At 38.8% G+C, this 21164-nt stretch overlaps 2 protein-coding genes across 7 annotated transcripts in view; one reads left to right on the forward strand and one right to left on the reverse strand.

The window, feature by feature from the left end:
* CCNDBP1 (cyclin D1 binding protein 1) overlaps positions 1-21164 on the forward strand; it is a 507674-nt gene that overhangs the window by 378613 nt on the left and 107897 nt on the right. The window lies entirely within an intron of this gene.
* UBR1 (ubiquitin protein ligase E3 component n-recognin 1) overlaps positions 1-21164 on the reverse strand; it is a 153650-nt gene that overhangs the window by 109450 nt on the left and 23036 nt on the right. For all 6 annotated transcript variants that reach the window (XR_007727652.1, XM_050799353.1, XM_050799352.1 and 3 more), the window contains 4 exons: positions 19670-19748; positions 13676-13786; positions 9480-9610; positions 6265-6403 (listed from right to left, as the gene is read on the reverse strand). Coding sequence is in view for 5 of the 6 variants with exons in the window: in XM_050799353.1 (XP_050655310.1) it covers positions 6265-6403; positions 9480-9610; positions 13676-13786; positions 19670-19748 (460 nt within the window). In the remaining variant the exon portion in view is untranslated. The remainder of the gene's footprint in view (positions 1-6264; positions 6404-9479; positions 9611-13675; positions 13787-19669; positions 19749-21164) is intronic.

A 21164-nucleotide genomic window follows, 5' to 3' on the forward strand; every position in this document is an offset into this window, starting at 1 on the left:
CTAGGCTTGGGTTGGCATGTCTACTCCGAAAAAAAAAAAATTCTTTCCAAGTATTTCTAATAGGTTACCTTTATCCTCACACTATAGCTGAAAGCACAGAACTACAAGTGTGTATCTTTAAGGATTTATAAAACAGACTAACTGCAACACAGTTTCTTCTAGCCAAAGAGTACATTTTTCACCTTAATTGGATGTACAACATTATCTCATGTCCTATTTTACTTTTTGAATAATCATTTATTAAAAAGCTTTTCTTGCAATCACCATCACCTTATGGAGCCTTGGGATCCCAAAACAAGACAACCTATCAGTAGATAGATTAGCTGTAGCTACAGGCCTTCTCCACTTTGACTGCAGAGGAGAGCAGTAACAGGAAGAAATGCTAGGAGGAGATAGGGCAAACACTGGGAGACACAGATCTTTCCATTCCATATGGAAACCGACAAAGCACAGCCCCACGCTTTCGCAAGTCAATTCTCCTGGGACACCGGTTTATCCTACCGGTATGTATCTTTTCAGAGTCCTAAGATCATGACAGCTCACAGTAATCCTACCACAATAATAGACCTTATTATCTACCAAGATTTTCTCTTATAATCTGCAATATTAACCTTGTACATAAGACGGCAAAAATGTGACCAAGGAGCCGGGTGCAGTGGCTCACACCTGTAATCCCAGCACTTTGGAAGGCCAAGGCGGGCAAATCACCTGAGCCCAGGAGTTCAAGACAAGTGTGGGCAACATAGTGAGACCCTGTCTCTTAAAAAAAAAAATTATTTTTTAAAAAATATGAACTTAAAAAGAGCACCATTACATCTTTAAATTTTTTCTTGAATGCCTGTTTCTTTCTTTTATTAATATTTTTTGAGATGGAATTTTGTTCATTGTTGCCCAGGCTGGAGTGCAATGGAATGATCTCGGCTCACTGCAACCTCCACCTCCTGGGTTCAAGTGATTCTCCCGCCTCAGTCTCCCCAGTCGCTGGAATTACAGGCATGCACCACCACACCTGGCTAATTTTGTATTTCTAGTAGAGACAGGGTTTCTCCATGTTGGTCAGGCTGGTCAAGAACTCCTGACCTCAGGAGATCCGCCCGCTCAGCCTCCCAAACTGCTGGGATTACAGGTGTGGGCCACCGTGCCCGGCCTTTGAATGACTGTTTCTTTCATAAGAACAGTAGAGAATAATTCTTTGAAGGCAGATTCTATCTAATTCATCTTGGTATTTCCTCAAAGAGCTTTAATAAATGTTTAGTGAACTCACTTAGAGTGTGTATCTTTAAGGGTTTGTAAAACAGACTGTTTTATACATTTTAAGAAAATCTTTGATAAACTATTATTTACCCGGGGGAGGAGGTTGAGAGAAGGAAATAGAGTTTGATCAGTATGAGGTTATTATCATAGGACAGCTGAAGAAAACAGAAGAAAACGAACATAACAGTTTTTTAAAACTATTCGATGGGTTGTCATCTGAAAGCAAAAGAAAGAGCTTTTCTGGTTTGTTCTATAAGAAATTAGTCGGAAAACACATGGAGACAGATTTTGGCTGAAAACAGGAAAAAAAGTTTTCTAAGAATGAGAGTTGTCCAACAAGCAAAGCAGTCAGAGAAACAAACTTTCTAAGTGCTAAAAGCACAAGTTAGAGGACCAGCGATATTGTGCTCTCAATATAAGGACGGCCAATTTCACTGGTTTTTCACTATTTCCTATCTTACATCTTTTTTTTTTTTTTGAGACAGAATCTCGCTCTGTTGCCCAGGCTGGAGTGCAGTGGTGCAATCTCAGTTTACTGCAACCTCCCCCTCCCAGGTTCAAGCAATTCTCCTGCCTCAGCCTCCTGAGTAGCTGGGATTACAGGCATGTGCCACTACGCCCGGCTAATTTTGTATTTTTAGTAGAGATGGTGTTTCATCATGTTGGCAAGACTAGTCTCCTGACCTCAGGTGATCAGCCTGCCTAAGCCTCCCCAAGTACTGGAATTACAAGCGTGAGCCACCACACCCGGCCCTATCTTACAACTTTACCATCAAACAGGGTCCTACCAGGGGAAAAACAAAAGGCTCCATTTTTCTCCTAAGAAGGATATTTAAAGATTGTCTTTTAAGGTCTTTGTGATTACAGCCAGCTAGTGTTTTCTGAATGAGACAGGGTATAAATATATATTTAATAATTGTTGTGAAAATCTAACATCCCAAGTAGATTTTACTTTGTACAACTAGTACTGTAATTGAAAATCATAAGCCTGATTAACCTTTAAAGTTCCTTCTATGACCTATATCTACAGCGTAGCAATAGTGATACAGGTATTGGCATCTGACTAAACCCGGTATCATTCTGAAGGACTAAAAAATGTTTGCTTAATACCCCATTTCACTTTCTTCTATTATTTTCTGTCTTCTTTTCCTATCTCTATTGTTTTTGCATTTTCTTTCTTTGCCCACTTTTCTCTTTCTTCCTCTGATTGGTTCTCCTTTCCTATTCTCTTCCTTACCTTTTTTTCTTCAACTTTTAATTTCCAGGGTCCATGTGCAGGGTGTGCAGGTTTGTTACGTAGGTAAACATGTGCCATGGTTGTCTGCTGCAGAGATCAACCCATCACCTAGGTATTAAGTCCAGGATCCATTAGCAGTTCTTCCTGATACTCTCTCCCGCCTCGATCTCCCTGACAGGCCCCAGTGTGTGTTGCTCCCCATCAAGTGGCCATGTGTTCTCATCATTCAGCTCTACTATAAGTGAGAGCATGCATGTTTGGTTTACTTTTCCTGAGTTAGTTTGCTGAGGATAACGGCTTCCAGCTCCATCCACAGCCCTGCAAAAGAGATGATCTTGTTCCTTTTTATGGCTGCATTTCTCTAATGATCCATGATGTTGAGCTTTTATTCATGTTTGCTGCCTGCATGTATGTCTTCTTTTGAGAAGTGTCTGTTCATGTCTTTTGCCTACTTTTTGGTGAGGCTGTTGGTTTTTTTCTCACAAATTTGTTTAAGTTCCTTGTAGACTGGGTAATAAACCTTCATCAGATGGACAGATTGCAAAAATGTTCTCTTATTCTGTAGGTTGTTCACTCTGATGATAGTTTCTTTTGCCGTGCAGAAGCTGTTTGGTTTAATTAGACCCATTTGTGAATTTTTGCTTTTGTTGCAATTGCTTTTGGTGTTTTTGTCATGAAATCTTTGCCCATGCCTATGTCCCGAATGGTACTGCCTAGATTTTTTTCTAGGGTTTATAGCTTGGGGTTTTACATTTAAGTCTTTAATCTATCTTGAGTTAATTTTTGTATAAGGTATAGGGAAGGGGTCCAGTTTCAATTTTCTGCATATGGCTAGCCAGTTATCCTAGCACCATTTATTGAATAGGGAATCCTTTCCCCATTGCTTGTTTTTGTCATGTTTGTCAATAATCAGATGGTTCTAGGTGTGTGGTCTTATTTCTGAGTTCTCTATTCTGTTCCATTGGTCTATGTGTCTGTTTTTGTAGCAGTACCATGTTGTTTTGGTTACTATAGACTAGTAGTATAAAGTAGGGTAGCATGATGTCTCCAGCTTTTTCATTTTTGCTTAGGATTGTATTGGCTATTTAGGCTCTTTTTTGCTTCCATTTGAATTTTTAAGTATTTTTTTCTAATTCTGTGAAGAACATTAATGGTAGTTTAATGGGAATAACATTGAACTTATAAATTACTTTGGGCAGTATGGTCATTTTCACAATGGTGATTCTTCCCATCTATGAAGATGGAATGTTTTTTCCCATTTGTTCGTGTCCTGTTGAGCAGGGGTTTGTAGTTCCCCTTGAAGAGGTCCTTCACTTCTCTTGTTAGCTGTATTCGTAGGTATTTTATTCTCTCTGTAGCAATTGTGAATGGGAGTTCATTCATGATTTGGCTCTCTGCTTGCCTGCTGTTGGTGTATAGGAATGCTTATTCTCTTCCTTTTCTTTTGCCTGCTAAATCTTCATCTTTCTTGGGTTCTTTAAGGACTGCCTTACCTATCTCTCTTTTTCTCAATCTTCTTAACTGTAAATAAATATAGCTTTCAACCATTTCTCTTAAAACTCACTCATACTCATGTTCTTCACTTCCTTACAATAAACCTAATTTCAGGAATCTATCAGCCAAAGAGTAGAACACACTTTTTAAAATACTTTAGAGTTGTATCAAATTATAAAGAATCTGGAAACACAGTCAATCTGAGACCAGTAATGATTAACATACATTTATCAACTCCACTTGACTATATGTAACTTATGAGGTCATCCAAAACTCAGAAGAAAACACAGTTCACATTTATATGCTGGTCATATCAGTAAATAACTGATCTTTTTAGCCTCTGAGCAAACAGAGACTTATTTATATACAAGAGAAATGTTGGAGAAAACATAGGCTGACCAAAATGTGGTCCTTGCACTGGAAGTATCAAAATCACCTAGGAACTTGTTAGAAATGAAGAACTGCATACCCAATAGCAAACCTACTAGAAATCACCTGGGAACCTGTTAGAAATGAAGAACTGAACTGCATACCCCATAGCAAATAAGAATTTACATTTTGTTTTGTCTCAGTTTCTCTGTAGAGACAGAGTCTCGCTATGTTGGCCAGGCTGTCTCAAACTCCTGGCCTCAAGCGATCCTCCTACCTCAGCCTCCCAAAGTGCTACAAGTACAGGCATGGGCCACAGCACCTGACCCCTAGAATCTGCATTTTTAATACGATCTATTCATGTGAACATTAAACTTTCAAGAGTGCCATTCTAACCAGAACTCTTTTTTTTTTCTTTCTGAGGCAGAGTCTCGCTCTGTCGCCCAGGGTGGAGTGCAGCGGCATGATCTCGGCTCACTGCAAGCTCCGCCTCCTGGGTTCACTCCATTCTTCTGCCTCAGCCTCCCAAGTAGCTGGGACTATAGGTGCCCGCCACCACGCCGGGCTAATTGTTTGTATTTTTAGTAGAGATGCGGTTTCACCATGTTAGCCAGGATGGCCTCGATCTCCTGACCTCATGATCCGCGTGCCTTGGCTGATTACAGGTGTGAGCCACCGCGCCTGGCCACTAACCAGAATTCTTATGTACTCAGAATGAGTTACCAGTGTGCCAAGATATTGATACTCTTAGTTCTCCAGGTATAAACACAGGTTTATGAAATAGAGATAATAATATCAGTATCAATCTCAAAGAGTTGACTTATGGCTATAGGGCTTAAGTGAGATATTACATATAAAGTATACCATGTTTGACATATGTAAATACTTCGTAAATGTTAGCTATTATTAGCTGTTCACACCCTTTTGTTTTTTTCACTTCATTTGCTCTTTCATTAATGATTTGCGATCACATAAGCTACACATACGAAACACAGAGAAAGTTAACCACCTATTCTAACTCTATATTAAACCATGTGTTTTTAAAAAGTACATTAAAAACGAAAAAATTAAATGACTAATGCCATGCTATTTCTTACTCTAGATTATACTGCACCCAAGGGCAAGGACGAGGTTGATATTCCTTTTATATACTCATATTATCTGAAGAACCCATTTTGCTCCAGATGGATGTTAAATAAACTGAGCTATAGAATTAATATTACTCTAAAAATAATTTAAATAAATCATGTTAAGACCTCAGAAATGATCTTTTCATAATTCATGCACTTATTCATTCATTCAATAAATAATTATAGGACCAGCCTAAAGTTGAGATGACATTCTTACCTACACTTTGCCAAATAAATTCAGTAACTTTCTCTTTTTTTTTTTTTTGAGATGGAGTCTCGCTCTGTCGCCCAGGCTAGAGTGCAGTGGCACGATCTTGGCTCACTGTAAGCTCCACCTCCCGGGTTCACGCCATTCTCCTGCCTCAGCCTCCCAAGTAGCTGGGACTATAGGTGCCTGCCACCACGTCCGGCTAAATTTTGTATTTTTAGTAGAGACGGGATTTCACCATGTTAGCCAGGATGGCCTCGATCTCCTGACCTCCTGATCCGCCCGCCTCGGCCTCTCAAAGTGCTGGGATTACAGACGTGAGCCATCACGCCCGCCCAAATTCAGTAACTTTCTAATTATTTAAAATAAAAGATGAAAGTTATAAACAGTTACCTAAAATTATGATACACACACACACAAAATTGAAGCTCTAACCAATTTCCCTAGGATGTAAGGAATAAATGGAGAGGATGGTCAGACCTAACACAATACTGAGCAAGGGCTTCAGTCAACACCTGGCTGCCAGGAAGCTTTTAGAAAACAGAAACGTAATTCAAAAGGAGACCACAAACCTCTTTGTCTATGGCAGTGGTATGCAACTGGGCCTCTGCGAGCTCACAGTCAAGAGCTCTTTGTAGGCTGTATATGACATGGTCATATGAATGGTGTTCATCATTGAAAAGGACACAATAGTATCTTTCATTTTTCTCCCTGTTAGAAAAAAAAACAAAAACAAAAATACATATTTAGATACTAATCAAATAAACAAAGGAAAAGTTAAAAAAAAAACACAAAATTAATATGTAACAGCTGTGTAGTTTCCTACCTGTAGAAAAGTAACACCATAAAAGTAATATAGAATTTGGTTTTTTTTTGAAACAGGGTCTCGCTCCGTCACCCAGGCTGGAGTGCAGTGACGCAACCTTGACTCACTGCAACCGCTCCCTCCCAGGCTCAAGCGATACGCCCACCTCAGCCTCCTAAGTATCTGAGACTGCAGGCACGTGTCACCACGCCCAGCTAACTTTTGTATTTTTTGTAGAGATGCTTCACCACGTTCTCCAGGCTGGTTGCAAACTCCTGAGCTCAAGTAATCCGCCTGCTTCCACCTCCCAAAGTGCCAGGATTACAGGTGTGAGCCACCATGCCCAGCCCAGAATTTGATTTTAAGTGGTATAGTGCCATCACTTTTTAAAACCCTGATAAAGGTATTTCCTTTTCCATGCTTTTCCCCCAATTTTTCATATTACCTTCAAAAGTTTCAGTTTAGTGACTGTATGTTTTTGTTTTTTTGAGATGGAATCTCACTTTGTCACCCAGACTGGAGTACAGTGGCGTGATCTCAGCTCACCGCAATCTCCATCTCCTGGGTTTAAGTGATTCTCCTGTCTCAGCCTCCGGAGTAGCTGGGATTACAGGCGCCCACCACCACACCTGGCTAATTTTTGCATTTTTAGTAGAAACAAGGTTTTACCATGTTGGCCAAGCTGGTCTTGAACTCCTGACCTCAGGTGATCCGCCTGTCTCGGCCTGACTGTACATTTTTAATACTACCCTTAACTCTTGCTTATCTCCTATTCTGACAAAAGGAGACAGGCCTCAGGCTCAGAACCTTGAAGCAAGTAATAAAAAACAGACTTTATTGAATTTTTTTTTACCTTCTATTTAAGTGATACTGGTATTAATGTACATTTAAGTTAAAGTTTTAAAAAGTATACAGTATACTTAAGCACCAGCACTGCCATTTTGGCAACAGGACCTTAGACAGGCCACCTGATCTTTTAATCTTGCTGAGATGACAGTGCTTTTTCATTTCCAAATGGAACACAATATCTACATTTAAGAGTGTTATGAGGATTTCACAAGATAGTAAAAACAGCTGACATGGGCTACATATATGTTCAGGTTTTGTTTTGTTTTGTTTTGTTTTTTGAGACTGAGTCTCGCTCTGTCACCCAGGCTGGAGTGCAGTGGCGCCATCTCAGTTCACTGCAAGCTCTGCCTCCTGGGTTCATGCCATTCTCCTGCCTCAGCCTCCCAAGCAGCTGGGACCACAGGCGCCCGCCACCATGCCCAGCTAATTTTTATATTTTTAGTAGAGACAGGGTTTCACCATGCTAGCCAGGATGGTCTCGATCTCCTGACCTCATGATCCACCCACCTCAGCCTCCCAAAGTGCTGGGATTACAGGCGTGAGCCACTGTGCCTGGCCTATGTTCCCAGTTTTAAACAATATATAACATACTTTTACAATACACTCAATTGATTCTCAAAACTCTGAGGGGCATATTTTCTCAGCCCTCGTTCATTTTAGAAAACAGAGACCTAAAGGGGTTAAAAGTCATGTGTGTCATGGTCACAATTCCAATAGGCAGTGAGAGGGCCTAGAACTCAGATGCGTGAACCCAAACTCAGATGCGTGAACCCAAAGACCCGTGCTACTCACATATACAATGACACTCAAGAAATCCTCCTTTTTTTGACGGGCAGATGGCTCATATTATGTTTATCAACATAAAGTGACTTATAAGGTTTAACTGACATTAACCTGTTGGAAATTAACATATTTGTGGATACAGTTTGTCATAACATTTATTTCCACAACTGGTTTTTGGCCTAATAAGTCAAAATAGTACATTTCATAGTATATTTAATCTCTCTATTAATTAGAATTCTTACTTCTTTCTCCCTTTAAAACAAAACAAACAAAAATAGTCAGTAAACTCAAAGAATGACTATTTAGATTTGTGCTGCAATTATGTGAAAATCCTAATATTACACAGGTAGAAAAACTCTCACACAGCTGAAAGTTATCTTCATATCAGATCCAGAATTCCTTTATTGCATTTGTAAGTTAAGAGCAAATATGGCCGGGCGCGGTGGCTCAAGCCTGTAATCCCAGCACTTTGGGAGGCCGAGACGGGCGGATCATGAGGTCAGGAGATCGAGACCATCCTGGCTAACACGGTGAAACCCCGTCTCTACTAAAAAATACAAAAAACTAGCCGGGCGAGGTGGCGGGCGCCTGTAGTCCCGGCTACTCGGGAGGCTGAGGCAGGAGAATGGCGTAAAAACCCAGGAGGCAGAGCTTGCAGTGAGCTGAGATCCGGCCACTGCACTCCAGCCTGGGCGACACAGCGAGACTCCGTCTCAAAAAAAAATAAATAAATAAAAAAAAAAAAAAAAAAAAAGAGCAAATATTACTGTCACTGAAAGACTTATGGCTACCAGAAACTGCTGAGTTTTAGCTTAAAAAAAAAAAAAAAAAAAGTTACATCCCTATAATTTCAATAATTCTAGATACCAAAGCACAGGGGAAAGGGCCATTTCCTCATTCCTATCAAACTTTTCTTGATCAGGACAAGAGCTAAAAACCTGGGCTACAGGGAGATACACTGTTTCAAAGTCCCTATCTTTGTTCATGAACCTCCTGAGGAAACTGGACATTAGTCCAGGCCAGGATCAAACTGGGCAATTTATTTACCTAGTGCGATGAGAGGCTGCTAGGTCCTTATAAACCATTTAGAACAAGACCCCAAAAATGTTGATATTTTTTTCCTAGAAATTCAAAGCTCCTGATAGACTATTCTTTTGGCTTAGCTTCTGGATGGTGCCTAGCAAAGTATATCATACAAACGGACATTTTGAAATATTCCCAAGAGATAAGTCACTAAGAATTTTTCCTAACAATAATTAGGCAGTAAATAACAAAAACAATTATCAAACACACATTTTACAATATAAATAACCATCACTAAAACTCGTTCCGTTTGACAGTTTGCCCCACCTTATCTGGAGTTCAGGAGGCAGTTCTTTTTCCTCTTCCCATATAGTCATTTCTACAACATATTTTATCACTGAAGGGAATATTTTCCTGGCTTGGGCAATTACCTCTTCATTCAATGGGCAGCGTGAATTCTATAAAAAAGCACAGAAAAACATACTAGTCAAGATTGCATACAAATAAATGGATAAGGAAGGTAATGTTAAGTTAAAATAATCACTTTGCTGAATTCATTACAACATCTTCCAGGAATGAATTCAGGTTGAGCTCAACAGGGTTGCTATATATTTAGATCAGGTTAGCTTAACCCCTTGTGGCCGAGTTGGTGTTACTGATGACAAAAAGGAGGCAGAACCATGGAGTCTCCCCATTAGTGAAATACTCTCTTACAAATGTTCCTATCTGCCTTTCTGAGTAGCTAATTATGATGATATCACATAACAATTGTTTATCCCTTATAGCTTACAAAGACTTTTCTCACAACTTGTTTCCCCAGATCCTCCTGGCTACTCTCTAAGGCAGAATAGGTATTAATGACATCGAAAAGAAATGGAACCCAGCCAGTCACAGAGGGACAAATACCGTATGATTCTGCTCATATGAAGTATCTAAAGTAGTCATAATCATAGAAGCAGAAGATAGAAAGGTGGTTGCCAAGGGCTGGGGGTAGGCAGAAGGTTGTTTAGTGGGTATAGAGTTTCAGTGTCACAAGATGAAAAAGTTCTTAAGATCTGTTACACTACAAAGTGAATATACTTAACACTACTGAACTCTTTATCTACACTACTGAACTATACTCTTAAAAACAGTTAAGATGATAAATTTAATGTCATGTGCCTAACCATAAAAAAAAAGATAAGGAACTCATCTAAGATCACAGAGCTTATAAAGAGAAGAAACATGACTAAAATCTGGGTCTTTTGACTCCCACAAAAAAGCAATGTTCTTTTCATTACAGAACATTAATAAAAAGCTTGTTCAAGTCAATCAGTTATAAAATCCACTTGAATGCTCCATATCATAAGCCATTAGGGAATGCAAACCCAAATCACAATGAGATACCACTTCACGGCTACCTAGGTGGCTACAACAAAAAATGCACAAAACAGTAAGTATTGGCCAGGATGTAAAAAATAATGTAAAAAGATCATCAGCAAGATTGCAAGATTTTGTAACAAGATAATGCTACAAAAATTACTTGTATTTCCCTCCCACCTCAGCCTCCTGAGTAACTAAGACTACAGGCATGTGCTACCACACCTAGCTAATTTTTAAATTTTTGTAGAGATGGAGTCTCCTGGCCTCAAGTGACCCACCCACTTCAGCCTCCCAAAGTGCTGGGATTACAGGAGTGAGCCACTGCACCCAGCCACCATAATAAGCTTTTTATATGATATAAAATGAAGTACATAGTTTTAACATCTAAAAATCAATCAATGTAATATACCATACAAATAGAATAAAAAATAACTCTTTATGGATTCTTTAGGATTTTTCATATACAAAATCACTGTTGCCCAGGTTGGTCTCTAACTCCTGGCCTCAAATAAGCCTCCTGCCTGGGTCTCCCAAAGTGCTGGGATTATAGGCGTGAGCCACCAGTTGTGTGTATTTTATGGCCGAAGATGTGTATATTTTATGGTTGTAATTGATAAAATAGCCTAGTGTCTACAAAATCATATCCTCTGCAAACGGAGCTAGTTTTACTTCTCCCTTTCCAACGTGGATGCCTTTTAACTACTTTTCTTCCCTAAATTCCTTGGTAGAACCTCCAATACAATATTGAACAGATATAGCAAAAGCAGACATCCTTGTCTTGTTTCTGACTTCAAGGGGAAAACATCCACTGTTTCAGCATTAACTATGATATTAACTGTGAGTTTTTCACAGATGTCCTTTATCAGAACAACTATGAAAAAGGTTGAGGAAGTTCCCTTCTATTCTCAGTTTGCTGAAATATTTTTATCATGAAAGGCTATTGGATTTTGTCAAATGTTTTTGCTACATCTACTGAGATGATAATGTGGTTTCTATTCTATTTATATGGTGTATTACATTGATTGGTTTTCAAAAGTTAAAACTATATACTTCATTGTATATCATATGAAAAGCTTATTATGCTGGCTGGGCGTGGAGGCTCACACCTGTAATCCTAGCACTTTGGGAGGCTGAGGCAGGTGAATCATTTGAATCCAGGAGTTTGAATCGGCCTAGCCAACATTACGAAACCCCATCTCTACTAAAAATATAAAATTAGCTGCATGTGGTGGTGCATGCCTGTAATCCCAGCTACTCAGGAAGGTGAGACATGAGAATTGCTTGAACCCAGGAGGTGGAGGTTACAATGAGCTGAGATCACGCCATTACACTCCAGCCTGGGCGACTATGTCTCAAAAAAAAAAAAAAAAAAAAAAAAAAGGCTTATTATGCCATATCACTTCCTTATTAATGATGATGTTAATACTAATGACTGATTTCAGGTGATGACAGTACGGCAACTCCATTGTAAAATTTGTTTTTTCCCCTTATGACTAGCGAATAATCAATAATTTAGAAATATAAAGTAAATATTGTTCCTCATCAACCTAAGTCTTAAGAATTTTAGCATCCTTGTCTGAATCAAATATTTCCTTATGGTTGACAAAATGTTGATTTTTCTAGTTCTATCATTCCTTCTCTATTAGCTAGCATTTCTCCAGAAAGAAAAGCTTTTCCTAATGAACTAGAGATACTTGGTTACCATGAAATACAATTCTTATTGAAAAGGCAGGATAAATGCTTACTTCACTCTCTTTACCAATTTTAATAGTAAGAAATTGACAGTACAGCTACTTGTCATTGTGACAAACAGGTTTTACTTCATCTAGCTCTCATTTAGGTTTCATTAGGAACTCACAGATTTTTATATATTCAATGTGATTCAATCAATTATATTGGTTATTTATTGTTTTTTCTTTTGATGCTTCAATTATCCAAGTAAGGTCAATATGAACCTTTTCAAGCTGGGTCCTACGTTCTTTTGCATGAGCTTATACTTTTCCTGACCCAGACCTGGAACCAGGTATTTCTGACAACAAGTGTCATTGCTTTAAGAGCAGAATGGTACTTAAAAGATCAACATACGTGCTCTACAGGTGTTTGCTGTTTTAGGGATATCCACAACAGTTTAAAGAGCACAAAAACGATATTCCTTGAAGTTGTGAAATAATTCATCTGTAAAACTTTTGAACATGGCATTCTGGGGCAAGTACTTTTTTGTGACAATTTTCTGAACTTCTTCAACGTAACTGACCAAGTTTTCTCTCTGCTTTTGAATAAAAATATTGTACTCTATACTATCTGGTAAGATAATCCATTTTCAAGTGTAATTGCACAAAATCATTAAAAGAGAATTTTATAATCCTTGTGATTCCTTCTGTATCCGTGATTCTATGGTTATTTTCCTATTCTCATTTCTAATTGTCTATATCTGGGCTTGCTCAAACTTTTTTTCCTTGACTGATATGTATCTATTTAATCTAATTGACATGTTCTTTAAGAAAAGCAATTACTGTATATATCAGCTCTACTAATTCACTATATGCTACTCTTATCTATTAATAATTACTTCCTTTTGTTCATTTAGGCTTATATGCTGTGTACTATTTTTATTTTTGAGATACAGTCTCACTCTGTCACCCAGGATGGAGTGCAGTGGCATGATCTTGGCTCACTGCAACCTCCACCTCCCAGGTTCAAGTGATTCTCGTGCCTCAGACCCCCGAGTAGCTGGGATTACAGGCATGTGCCACCACACCTGGCTAATTTTTGTATTTTTAGTAGAGATAGCGTTTCACCATGTTGGCCAGGCTGGTCTCGAACTCCTGACCTCAGGTGATCCACCAGCCTCAGCCTCCCAAAGTGCTGGGATTACAGGCGTGAGCCACAGCACCCGACCTGTGCACTCTTACGTATCAAGTTGATTGCTTAACAAAACACTTTCCAATTTCATCTTTTCATTGTAAATTCATTCTCTCTAATTTAGAGACATTATCAAATCCTTAACTTCTCTGGAGCTAGAAAAAAAAATCTCCTTACAGCCAAATATGAGAATAAAAATATCAGGGTTCTAACCGGAATCTATACACCTAACATTTATTCTTATCTAACCTCAGCAAACTTAAAATAGTTAACAATTTTTAACACAATAGCATTCTTACCTCTTTTATAGTACCTGCTCTTCCAGGTTCATGATTTACACAAAAAGGGCCAGTTTTCCATGCCTCTGTGTCTCCACAGTCACAGAACCCTCCTCCAGTAGAAGTATGCATCTGATAAAGCAAAAATGAGTTTGTCTTGATTTCAAACATTTTACTAAGCATGAAGAATGATAAAGATGATTCAAATAATAAATGTTCACCAATACTCCAACCTGAATTGAGTTCAGTGTAATACTAACTGGATGTAACAAAAACCATTTTTGATTAGTTACCTAAAAAACAAAGCAACAAACCAAAAACTTCCAAATCCTGAATACTTCATCATAACAAAAATGAACTGCCAAAATTGATAAGCTTTTGAAACATAACTCTAATTTTTAAATAATAGTTGTTTAAATTTTGACTAATGGAGAAGAACAGATTGCGAAGTGTACAAAAATAATCTACACAACACCTAGAATTTTTGAGTGATAAGATTTTTCTTTTTGAGATGGAGTTTCACTCTTGTTGTCCAGGCTGGAATGCAATGGTGCGATCTTGGCTCACCGCAACCTCTGCCTCCCGAGTTCAAGCAATTCTCCTGCCTCAGCCTCCCAAGTGGCTGGGACTACAGGCATGCGTCACCACGCCTGGCTAATTTTGTGTTTTCAGTAGAGATGGGGTTTCTCTATGTTGGTCAGGCTGGTCTCGAACTCCCGACCTCAGGTGATCTGCCCGCCTCGGCCTCCCAAAGTGCTGGGATTACAGGCTTCAGCCACCACGCCCAGCTTGATAAGATTTTTTTAAATTAAACAAACTTAAAAAAAACTCATTATGATGACACTTACATAGTACTTAAGAAATGTAGAAAGTATTTTAATTTACACTAATGTCCCATAGCAACTAAAATGTATTTATAAACTTTATCCTTTCAGTGTTGCTGAAAAAAAATTATCTAAAGTGTACTACCTCAGGCAGAGGATGATGGCAACAACTTGATTTTGAATCCTCCCCCAAACTTCCTCCAAAACATAAAGAGAATAAAGAGAACACTAAAACCACACATTATCCATACTTTTAGCATTTACTAGGAGACAAAAAATATATATATACCACACCGTTCGTATGACATACTCCAAAAAAGTTCCCATTGCCTATCCCTTCAAGCCTGTGGGTGCAGACAGCAAGAGAGGGGAGCTTTAAAGACTACATAAAGAAGTGCAGAGGTCCAGAGGACTTAGAAGAAACACTGAAACACAGAAAAAAATCACCCCCAAAAGAGAAAGCCCAATGCTAAGGGATGAAACCTAAACACGAGTTGGGACCTGATTGACCAGGAAAGTGAGCAGGACCAGAGGTGGCAACCTCAGAGAAGCAGTACTTTTGGAAGAAAATCAAATACATTTTTATAAAGTGGAAACCCCTAAAGACATGGCAATGAAGGAAAAAGGGATATAAGAGAAAATTTTATAGAAATGAGAGAGAAACAAGACATGCCAAACCCATCCCTTCACATCACCACCACCAATACCATCAACAAAAAAAGAAATTGCACAGAAAATGGAAGAACTGACAGAGGAGAGCACTTGTGACCCTTGAGCATGAAATGAGAAAGAATAGGAAAAAGCAGCCCATATTCACATAAACATATAAAAATTAAAAGAGGAAGGGGCAAAAAATTCAAGTAAGAGCCAAAAGCCAATCACAAGGCTAAAGAAAACTATAACACAATGCTCCAAACTCAATTACATAAAGTCAAACAAGCATTTGGTGATTATGACTTGAATCAGATTAAAACACCTTTTATCAGAAACAGAAAAACTGGCCAGGCACAGTGGCTCATGCCTGTAATCCCAATGCTTTCGGAGGCTGAAGTGGGAGGATCACTAGAGGCCAAGAGTTTGAGATCAGCCTGAGCAATACAGCAAGATCCCATTTCTACAAAAAAATTAAAAATTAGCCAGGTGTGGTGGCATGCACCTGTAGTAAATAATACAAAAACTAAGAACAGAAATAGACAAAAAAGTAGGAATAAATGAGACTTCACTGAACTCAGAAAAAAAAAAAAAATACAAGAAAATGAGAAAATCATACCCATACTCTGGACACATTACAAAGTGTCCAAAATATAGGCTCAAATGAAAAGTTAATGAATAACATTGAAGCAAAGCAGGAATACAAGAGAATGAAAATGAGATGAAGTAAAAAGTAGGATCAGAGAAAAAGTCATTGAAATGGGGGACAGGCATAAGAAAGCCACCATAACTGGAGTCACTGAAGAAAAAACTCAAAACAACGGAACACTGCTAACATTTAAAACTATAGACCAGGCACAGCGGCTCATGCCTGTAATCCTAACACCTTGGGAGGCCAAGGCAGGAGGACTGTTTTAGCCCAGAAGTTTGAGACCAACCTGGGCAACACAGTAAAACCTCGTCTCAGTTAAAAAAATAATCAAATTAAATTAAAATTTAAAAATAAATTAAAAATAAGACTATAAACTAAGAAAACTTTCTGGAAATAAAGAACACCTGAATCTGTACACTAAAAGGGCCCATGAATTCTTGAGGACTGATCAACTCCAAAATACATCCTAGCAAAACTATTTGACTTTAAAGATAAAAGTCCTGAGGGCGGCCAGGCAAGGTGGCTCATGCCTGTAATCCCAGCACTTTGGGAGGCCAAGGCAGGCGGATCACGAGGTCAGGAGATCGAGACCATCCTGGTTAACATGGTGAAACCCCGTCTCTACTAAAAATACAAAAAATTAGCCGGGCATGGTGATGGGTGCCTGTAGTCCCAGCTACTCAGGAGGCTGAGGCAGGAGAATGGAATGAACCCGGGAGGCGGAGCTTGCAGTGAGCCGAGATCACGCCACTGTACTCTAGCCTGGGCAACAGAGGGAGACTCCATACAAAAAAATAAATAAATAAAGTCCTGAGGACATTCAGGCAAAAGATGAGATATAATGACAAGAAAATCTGACCGGCATTAGACTTCTCAGTAACAACATATGAAACAAAACAATAGCTGAGTAGTACTTTGAAGTAAAGAAAATGCAAACTAAGGATATTATTTCCAGCCAAGCTATAAAGGTCTGATCTTGAATGCATCAGGACTCAGGGAATACTACACATGTGCCCTTCTTGAGGCGTCTATTTGAGCAAGAATCAGCAAACTTTCTGTATAAAGGACCAAACAATAAGCATTTTAGGTTTTGCAGGCCACATAGTCTCTGTCAAATTACTCAGTGCTGCTGCTGTATTGCAGAAGCAGCCACAGATAATACAAAAATGAATAAGCATGGCTTTGCTGCAATAAAACTTTATTTACAAGCACTGAAATTTTAATTTCATATAATTTTAATGCATCATGAAACATTTTTTAAAACTAACCATCTAAAAAGACAAAAACATTCTCAGCTGTTTGAGGCCATACAAAAATAGTGAGCCAGATCTGACCCACAGGCTGTGGTTGATCATTCCCTTCCACCATCATCCCCCAGCCACTAGCAACCACTGATCTTTTTTTTTTTTTTTTTTTTTTTTTGACACGGAGTCTCGCTGTCTCCTAGGCTGGAGTGCAGTGGCGCGATCTCGGCTCACTGCAAGCTCCGCCTCCCGGGTTCACGCCATTCTCCTGCCTCAGCCTCCCGAGTAGCTGGGACTACAGGCGCCTGCCACCGCGCCCGGCTAGTTTTTTGTATTTTTTAGTAGAGACGGGGTTTCACCGTGTTAGCCAGGATGGTCTTGATCTCCTGACCTCGTGATCCGCCCGTCTCGGCCACTGATCTTTTTATTGCCTCCACAGTTTTGTCTTTCCAAAATGTCATACAGTTGGAATCATACAGTAAGTAGCCTTTTCAGAATTGTTGCTTTCATTTATCAATATGTACTTAAGATCCCACCATGTGTTTTCATGATTTGATAGCTCCTTTCTTTATAGCACTAAGCAATATTCCATTGTATGTATGTACCACAGTTTCTCCATTCACCTACTGAAGGACATCTTGGTTGCTTCCAAATTTTGGGAAATATGAAGAAAGTTGCTATAAAACATTCACTGGCCGGGCACGGTGGCTCACACCTGTAATCCCAGCAATTTGGGAGGCCGAGACGGGTGGATCACTTAAGGTCAAGAGTTTGAGACCAGCCTAACATGGTGAAACCTCATCTCTACTAAAAATATAATCATTAGCTGGGCACGGTGGTACACATCTGTGATCCCAGCTACCTGGGAGGCTGAGGAAGGAGAATTGCATGAACCCAGGAGGCGGAGGTTGCAGTGAGCCAAGATTGCGCCACTGCACACCAGCATGGGTGACACAGCCAGACTCCATCTCAAAAAAAAAAAAAAATTTTGTGTGGAGTTTTTTGTATGGACATAAGTTTTCAATTCATTTGTGTAAATACCAAGGAGTGTTGTTGTTGGATCATATGATAAAAGTATGTTTACTTCTGTAAAAAACTGTTGAATTATCTTCTGAAGTAGTTATACCATATTGCATTTCCACCAGTTATAAGAGTTCCTGGCCAGGCACAGTGGCTCACACCTGTAATACTAGCACTTTGGGAGGCCGAGGCGGGTGGATCACGAGGTCAGAAGTTCAAGACCAGCCTAACCAACACAGGCAAACCCCGTGTCTACTAAAAATACAAAAATTAGCCAGGAGTGGTGACACGCACCTGTAATCCTAGCTACTCAGGAGGCTGAGGCAGGGGAATCGCTTGAACCCGGGAGGCAGAGGTTGCAGTGAGCCAAGATAGCACCACTGCACTCCAGCCCCGGCAATAAGAGCAAAACTCCATCTCAAAAAAAAGAAAGAGTTCCTGTTGTTCCACATTCTCACCAGCATTTGGTGCTGTCAGTGCTTTGGATTTTCACTATTCTAATAGGTGCATAGTAACATCTCATTGCTTTAATTTGCAATTCCCTAATGACAAATGATGTTGAGCATCTTTTAGTGTGTTTACTGACCATTATATATATTCTTGATGAAGTGTCTATTCAGATATTTTGTCCATTTTTTAAAGGGATGGTTTTCTTACTCTTGAATTTTAAGAGTTCTTTGTATATTTTTAGCACTGCCTTTTTTAAAGATGTATGTTTGGCAAAGATTTTTTACTCAATCTATCTCTTGCCTTTTTATTCTCTTAAAGATCTATATTTTTTAATCCAGTAATTCTACTTCTGAGAACCTATCCTAAGGAAATAATCCTACATATAGAAAAATTATTTACACATAAAGGTATTTATTGTAACACAGTTTATCATTTTAAAAAAACTGAAACCCAAATAAATACCCCAATAATAGGTAAATTATAAAAATAAAATATGGTTAATATTATATACACAATATGTTCTTTAAAAAAAAAGCACAATGCATAATTTCATATATTTTGCTTTTTACATTTAAAAGTATAAGAAAAGTTTTTTATTTTTATAACTCCACAAACTTCATTTGAAAAGTACATTTTTTTCTGATTAAAATAGATGCAGAAATACACTCTTTTATGGCTCATTTTTCTCATTTAACAACATGAAAAAAACATTTCTATTAGAAACCATCTTTAACAGTAAGTGTATGTTTGTTTGTATGTATGTATGTATTTTTGAGAAAGAATAGAGAGGTTTACTACAAGTTGTTTTTTAGCGGCAAACTACCGAAAGGCTAGAGATCACAAAGAAGGGTCATATTACACACTATAGAGCGAAGAGCTCAAAATTGTACTGGTTTTCTTGTTCTCAAAAGTTGTTTTGGACTATTCTGCCACTAAAGGTTTATCTTGGTCCTTTCATCAAATAATATCTGATCTTGAGTCTCCCTAAAGTTACACTTTTTTTCTTTTCTGTAAAGCAACACACATCCCTTATCTCTTCCAATCTTTTCTTTAAAATGGCTATGTTCACATATCAGCGCTGTTACAGCAGGAATGTGAATACTACGCAAGAATTTGGACTAGATGGCCATCAGATTCCTACTTATTCAGAGATTTTATGGTTATATTTTCATACCTTGTAACGATGATTTTTATGAACACTATTCTGGAAGCAGTCCATACAGAGTACACATGTTGGATCAATTGCACAATCCCTGAAAAAGATCAGAAATTAGATTCCAAAATTTAGATGACTCCCACTGATGCTCAAGGTATGACTATAATATAATGTGAACAAGTTTCCTGTATGGTACACAAACTGAATATGAAAATGCCTCAAAAACTGAATTGTGAAAATGTTTTGAACAAAGATAATATTGCTAGCATAACTTTAGTCTTATTTTAGCCACATTTAAGTGTGTAGGTCTGGATGTTTGGTTTTCTTTCTGAAATCATTCTCATAACTTTGGGCCTTGACCTGGTTTCAAACTGTTAGATTACAATTCAAAAACAGTGTTGTAAAAAATAATCCACTTTTTCCATTAACTACCATCATCTCATCCTATTACATAAATAAATATATTTTATAAAAGTTGATTGCTCATTGTTAAATGAGGCTTGGATAAAGACAAAGTTCATGAGAATGCAAGCAACATAAGGGCTGGGATTTTTATTCATTGTACCTTGAAGTGTCCCAAACACCTGCAATGGTGCCTGGCATACAGTGGGTACTTAATATTTATTGAACAAATGAAAGAAATTCAATACCTCTTTATCTCTCCCTCAATAACAATTTCTTAAATGTATTGTTTTATTCAACATTTTGGAGGAGACATTAAGAACAATATAAATTAGTGCAAAGTGCAGGATTAATTTTTTTTTTCTTTTGAGACAGTCTCACTCCATCACCCAGGATGGAATGCAGTGGAATGCAGTGGCACAATCACCGCTCACTGAAACCTCAGCCTCCCAGGTTCAAGCGATTCTCAAACCTCAGCCTCCTGAGTAGCTGGGATTACAGGCATGCACCACCACGCCCAGCTAATTATTTGTATTTTTAGTAGAGACGGGGTTTCACCATGTTCGCCAGGCTGATCTCAAACTCCTGACCTCAAGTGATCCGCCCACCTCGGCCTCCCAAAGTGCTGGGATTACAGGTGTGAGCCACTGTACTTGGCCAGGATTAATTTTTTAAATATCTTATTTAGAAGAATTGAAGAGATAAAATTGGGAAATTTTAAAAAGATTTTAAAAGGCTGGCCAGGCTTGGTGGCTCACACCTGTAATCCCAGCACTTTGGGAGGCCAAGGTGGGTGGATCACCAAGGTTGGGAGTTCGAGACCAGCCTGACCCACATGGAGAAACCCTGTCTCTACTAAAAATACAAAAAATCAGCCAGGCATGGTAGTGCATGCCTGTAAGCCCAGCTACTCGGGAGGCCGAGGCAGGAAAATTGCTTGAACCTGGGAGGCGGAGGTTGCGGGTGAGCTGAGACAGCTCCATTACACTCTAGCCTGGGCAACAAGAGCGAAACTCTGTCTGAAAAACAACAACAACAGCAACAACTTAAAAGGCTAACAGGAAATACAGGTTGTCTAATAATATTCTGTATAACATATATGATTTATAGG

Source organism: Macaca thibetana, chromosome 7 (genome assembly GCF_024542745.1).
Source record: "Macaca thibetana thibetana isolate TM-01 chromosome 7, ASM2454274v1, whole genome shotgun sequence".
Taxonomy (NCBI): domain Eukaryota; kingdom Metazoa; phylum Chordata; class Mammalia; order Primates; family Cercopithecidae; genus Macaca; species Macaca thibetana.